Genomic DNA, 6,090 nt, shown 5'->3' with positions numbered 1-6,090 from the left:
TAACACCACGATACTGAGAACTCTGAGCCCTAGGTCTTCTGCTACTCTTTCTCACCTGCTGCTAATGTTGATGCCCTAATTCTTTTTCGTCTACCACACTTCCATAACAGCATCCAACCACTGATGCTGCTGCAGGCCGTGATCTGTATCATTCTCCAGAAAGGACTGCATATATTGTCGTTGAGGGAAGTGTAGGTAGTCTGGCGTGCAATTGATGTCATTTGAGAGGCTAAGGTGTTGTTTGTTTTTTAGAAAAAACCTTTTCAAACCTCTTATTGTTGCGCGGCGCAGCACACGCGCAACACTTTTCATCTCGCAGCTATTTGTTTTACATAATTCTTCATATTAAAAAACCTTTGAACGTGTTCTTCTTGGCGCAACACTTGTTTTGCGTCTTCCTACCTCTTCCAACCTCTTCCTCTTCTTTTTTTCTTGCTAAAATATTGATTATATATTGTTGAAATCTTATTTCACATTTTTTTTTCGTTTTTTTTATTCTTGTTGATTTTTTTTTCTTTTTTTTATATTGAATAATAATAATTTCTTGATAAAATATCATTATTTTATGCTAAAATATTTTTATTTTTTGTTAAAATATCATAATTTTTTGCTGAAATATCATAAATTCTTGCCGAAATGTCATACATTATTAAATTTTCGGTATTAAAACACTATTTTCGGATTATAAAATCAGTTTATTTTAATTTTTTAATATCTGCAGCAGCATGCAGATGTTAAAAAAACAAACATGCTTCTTATTACAGTCTGCAGCCGTTTGGTCCACCTCTTCTACCAGAGAGTTACAGAGATGGTCCATAGACTTTATGGATTTTTGCTTAAAAAAACAAAAAACAACTAAGAAAAGATAGAGAAGGGAAAGATGTTAAAAGAAGGAGAATGGGAACGGGTTGGGAAGTGGGAGATTAAGATGTGATAAATAGTATACAAGTTTTAATTTGACTTTTTGAGGCTAATGGAATTATGGGGAAGTAGTAATAAATAAAATATGGGGCAACCAAGTTATCAAAATCCGCTGTAGCACATCTGAAACAAAGAATCTGCCACTTTGGTAGAATAACTCACTCCTCTATCCAGGGGTACAGGTTCAAGCCATGGCAGCGGCATTTAACACATTTTTTAACAAATATGTTTTTTCTCTCCATTTTTTATTCTTCTTATATATAATTTTCTTTCTTGATTTGTGAATAATAAATAATAATATAAAATATTTTTATATAATTAAATTGTCAGATTCTATTTTAAGAATATAGCAGCGGCATTTAACACATTTTTTAACAAATATGTTTTTTCTCTCCATTTTTTATTCTTCTTATATATAATTTTCTTTCTTGATTTGTGAATAATAAATAATAATATAAAATATTTTTATATAATTAAATTGTCAGATTCTATTTTAAGAATATATTATCATAGTACTAATTTTTTAAACAAAACAATTGAGAATGGTGTATATACTGCATTACCATATAGTGGGAACAAAATGAAATAAAAAGAGAGTAGGTTTAGGTTAGGTTGAAGGATATACACTACAAAAAATAGAGGCATTATCGCTCATAAAGTCCTCATATATTGCTGCTAAAGGTATTACCGATGACTTGTCATACTATAACGTCGCCGGTTTTACTTGAATTTCTAGTAATGATAGAATGAAAATTGGAATGAGGATATAAAGATAGGTCGAAAATGCTCTAACGGCAAATCTTAATAAATCTTAATACTTGATGTATGATTGACCATTGCATGTCATTGATGTACCGTTACCATTTTTTATTAAATTTTTAAACAACATAAAATCATCCATACCGAGACAGTTATACTAGACAAAACAGGTAGCATAAACGGCACTTTGGAACTTTCCACCCTCAAAATATAATATATACTCGATGGAGTAATAAGATTGTTCTGTGTTTATTATATTCGTGAATAAATTAAATCAATAGTTAATAGTTGTTCATGTATTACGCACAAAATATTTTTAAGGGACAAATCGGTAAAATTGTAAATAACGTTTTCACATTTTTTTCTATATTTCTTGGTCTCTTTTTTCATGTTCAGCTCGGCCATAATCCGCTTTTAATTTTTACTCCCAAAATTTAAATAAAAATAATAATAAAGATATAAGAGGATCAATATATTAATAATAAAAGCTTGTTGATATGTTGTTTTGTTAAATAAGCTTAGTTTTTTTTTTTTTTTCGTTTAATAACTGTTCTTAAATCTTAACGAATAGAGCTTTTTAATAATTTAATACTATTTTATTTCTCTTTCTCATTAATTACGAAATATAATCCATATTGAGTATTTATTTTATTTTTGCTTTGTTCATTTGACACCCAAGTTGTTGATTAACATGTTCAAAATATACTCTTGTCACATCCATTTATGAACCCAAAGGGACCACGTGAAACAGATGTTCTTGTAAGTCAACATTGCAGCTCCGGCAAATGCCCATCACGACACTACCAAACAAAAACCAATAAATGAAACATGGAAATGGATTGCATAAAGATTGAAAGACCCAAGAACCCGATTACAATAAAAAATTGCTTCATTACAAAGTATGGATGATCAACAAATTCATCCACAATCCTACTGGAGATGGAGCAAAGAAGATTTCTTCCCGGAGGAATCTTTCCGGGACTGGAGTACATACAGGTACGCCTTGTCCCACACCTATTCCAGGTTCAAAGATCGTCTCCTCAGCCGCTCTGAAGATTCCGACGAGATTGAGAAGCTAAAAAAGCAGAGTGAGAATGAAATGAAGCGCTGCCTCAACTGGTGGGATTTGATGTGGTTCGGTTTTGGTGCAGTCATCGGTGCCGGAATCTTTGTTCTTACCGGACAGGAAGCCCATGACAACGCTGGATCAGCTATTGTTTTATCTTACGTAGCTTCTGGATTTTCTGCGATGCTTTCCGTTTTCTGCTATACAGAGTTCGCTATAGAGATTCCGGTGGCTGGTGGTTCGTTTGCATACCTCAGAGTAGAACTGGGAGACTTCGCCGCGTTCATCACCGCCGGAAATATTCTTCTTGAATGCATTCTGGGTGGTGCAGCAGTTGCTCGATCATGGACGTCGTACTTCACCAGTCTTCTCAATCGTGAACCAAATTCTTTACGAATACATACAAATCTCAGAGAAGGTTACAATCTGTTGGATCCAATAGCAGTTTGCGTGCTAGCAATCGCTGCCATCATTGCAGTGAGCAGCACAAGAAACACTTCGAAACTTAACTGGATTGCATCTGCAATCAACACCATCGTCATCCTCTTCGTCATCATCGCAGGGTTCATGCATGCCGACACTTCAAACATGAAACCTTTTGCACCTTATGGCCCCGAAGGTGTCTTTAGAGCTGCAGCTATTGTGTACTTCGCTTACGGAGGATTTGATACAATCGCAACCATGGCGGAAGAAACAAAGAACCCATCAAGGGACATACCTCTGGGATTACTCGGTTCTATGTCGATCATCACTATAATTTATTGCCTGATGGCGCTTTCGTTATCCATGATGCAGAAATATACAGATATTGATCCTAACGCTGCCTACTCGGTTGCATTTGAAAAAGTTGGCATGAAGTGGGCTAAGTATTTGGTGGCTCTAGGTGCGCTCAAGGGTATGACCACGGTTCTATTGGTTGGTGCACTTGGTCAAGCTCGTTATATAACTCATATTGCACGAGCCCATATGATCCCACCATGGTTCGCTCTAGTCCACCCTAAAACAAAAACTCCAATAAACGCTACCTTACTAATCACCATTTGTAGTGCCTGTATCGCTTTCTTTTCAAGTTTAGACGTATTGGCAAGTTTACTATCCATAAGCACACTCTTTGTTTTCATGATGATGGCGGTTGCAATTATCATTAGGAGATACTATGTAAAAGGGGTGACACCAAATTCGAGCCTATTGAAACTAGTAGGGTTTTTGGTGATCATAATTGGATCTTCCATAGGGACTTCCGCTTGTTGGGGGTTGGACCCTAGTGGTTGGGTGGGTTACACCGTTACTGTCCCTTTATGGTTCTTTGGGACACTCGGGATCTCGTTGATGTTGACACAACAACGGACCCCAAAAGTCTGGGGAGTGCCGTTGGTTCCTTGGATCCCTGCACTTTCAATAGCAACAAATTTGTTTTTGATGGGATCATTGGAGTATATGGCGTTTATAAGGTTTGGTATTTGTACGGTGATTATGTTGATATATTATGTGTTATTTGGTCTTCATGCCACTTATGACATGGCACATCATCAATATGAAAAGGAGCCAAATGTTATAGATGAAGATAGTGTTGGAAAACCCTAGCCATGGATCCGACACAACACTCCAATAGTCTTACCAATTTATGTTACGTAAGAATGATGCTTTAAGTTTTTTAGTGTCTTTATATAGTTTTATACACTTCAACAGTCCCGGAAGTGTATTTGTGAATGGGAAGTGATTCGTATACATCAGTTTTTTGCCATACACAACAATTTATGCATTATATAGTTGTACAATATAACATTTTAAAACACCAATTGTTGTGTATGGAGAAAAATTGTTGTGTACGGATCAGCTCCCTTTGTGAATTCATTGTCCCGAATTAGACTCCGTAGTTAAGTATCATTAGTTAAACATATATATACTTGAAATAACGGGATGGAATCAAATGTAACTATGGTGATTGATGGTTAAGCAAAGGTCAATTATATTAAGATATAGAAACTTTCTATGAAAATACATTAGATATCTTTTAAGCAATAATCAACAAAAAGTGATTTGCATGTATTTTTATTTATTAGCCTTTAGGTTCAAGATCATTGTTTTGTTATGTTAATATTGATTTAAGTTAATATAAATTCGTCCAAATGTTGCCTATAAGATGACATTTGAGTTTAATTTATTAGTGTATTTCAGGTCTCTTTATATATGTTGATTGAATTCTATATTTTCTTTATAATTGATCTTTTGGAGAGATGATATTTGATTGCATATATATTTATCATGATATCAAAGTCGATATCGTGTTTGCATCATTGTTACTTAACACATTTTTGTCTATTGACTCCCTATTTCTTAATGCATCCTTCTTTATCCTTATCGATTCCGTTTCTAAAATGAATGTTAGTGTTGCTTATATCAGTGATGCGACAAAATCTTTAATCTTTTATTCATCTATATATGTCGCACTTAGTAATTGTGATGATCGACGTTTAATCAAAGGTCAATTATATTAAGATAAGGAAAACTTTGTATAAAAATATAAATACAGTATATTTTAAGCAATAAACAACAAAAAGTGATGCATGCCTTTTTATTTATTAGCCTTTCGGTTCAAGATCATTATTTTGTTTTGTTAATATTGATTTAGTTTAATATAAAGTCATTGAAATATTTCCATGTAGATTTTCAAAGTAGAAGACATTTGAGTTTAATCTATTAGTCAGAGTAATACAACCATACATGGCTTACAAACTTACAAATGCTTTAGGGTTTCTGAATCTAGGGTTTGAGACTTGGAGGCTGGAAATGAGGCTAGCATGTGGGGATTAAGATGCTTATATAGGGTGCAAAACCCCGAAATTAGGGTTTCATTCTGGCAGCCCTACTCATTGAGTTGAGGGCTCTCAACTCGTCGAGTAGGTTACTTAAAACTCGCGTCACTTCTGGTCTCTACTCGACGAGTTTGGGGCTCCCAACTGGTCGAGTTGCTCTACAAAAATGAATAATTTATAATTAAAATACGTACGAGGAACTAGGAGTTACAATTCTCCTCCACTTGTCTTAGAGTTCGTCCTCGAAATCTGCTACGTTGGGAAAGAACTCCGGGTAGTGCTCCCTAATCTCCTCCTCGGGCTCCCAAGTCCACTCCGAGCCTTTGCGATGCTGCTACTGCACCTTTACCAGCTCCACCCTCTTGTTCCTTAGCTCTTTCGTCTTCTTGTCGAGAATAGCTACTGGTCTCTCGATGTAGTTCAGGCTATCGTCGACCTGAATATCCTCTAAAGGCACAATTGTGGAGTCATCCACTAAGCACTTTCACAGCTGGGAGACATGAAAACTGTTGTGGATCTGGCTGAGCT

At 35.3% G+C, this 6,090-nt stretch overlaps 1 protein-coding gene across 1 annotated transcript; it reads left to right on the top strand.

Moving 5' to 3' along the window:
* Nucleotides 1-2,428: 2,428 nt before the first annotated feature.
* LOC145159775 (cationic amino acid transporter 5-like) lies at nt 2,429-4,474 on the top strand. Its single transcript, XM_079078811.1, has one exon. The coding sequence runs from the start codon at nt 2,582-2,584 to the stop codon at nt 4,328-4,330; it is 1,749 nt and encodes a 582-aa protein (XP_078934937.1). The 5' UTR covers nt 2,429-2,581; the 3' UTR covers nt 4,331-4,474.
* The last annotated feature ends 1,616 nt before the right edge of the window (nt 4,475-6,090 follow it).

The sequence above is a fragment of the Lactuca virosa genome, chromosome 2 (genome assembly GCF_052849685.1).
Source record: "Lactuca virosa cultivar CGN04683 chromosome 2, Lactuca_virosa_CGN04683_v6, whole genome shotgun sequence".
Taxonomy (NCBI): Eukaryota; Viridiplantae; Streptophyta; class Magnoliopsida; order Asterales; family Asteraceae; genus Lactuca; species Lactuca virosa.
The sequence above is the reverse complement of the archived record's forward strand: the minus strand, read 5'-3'. Positions and strand labels throughout refer to the sequence as shown.

Excerpts from the sequence above, each read along its gene's own strand:
- LOC145159775 (XM_079078811.1), top strand. The coding sequence starts at position 2,582 with ATGGATGATCAACAAATTCATCCACAATCCTACTGGAGATGGAGCAAA.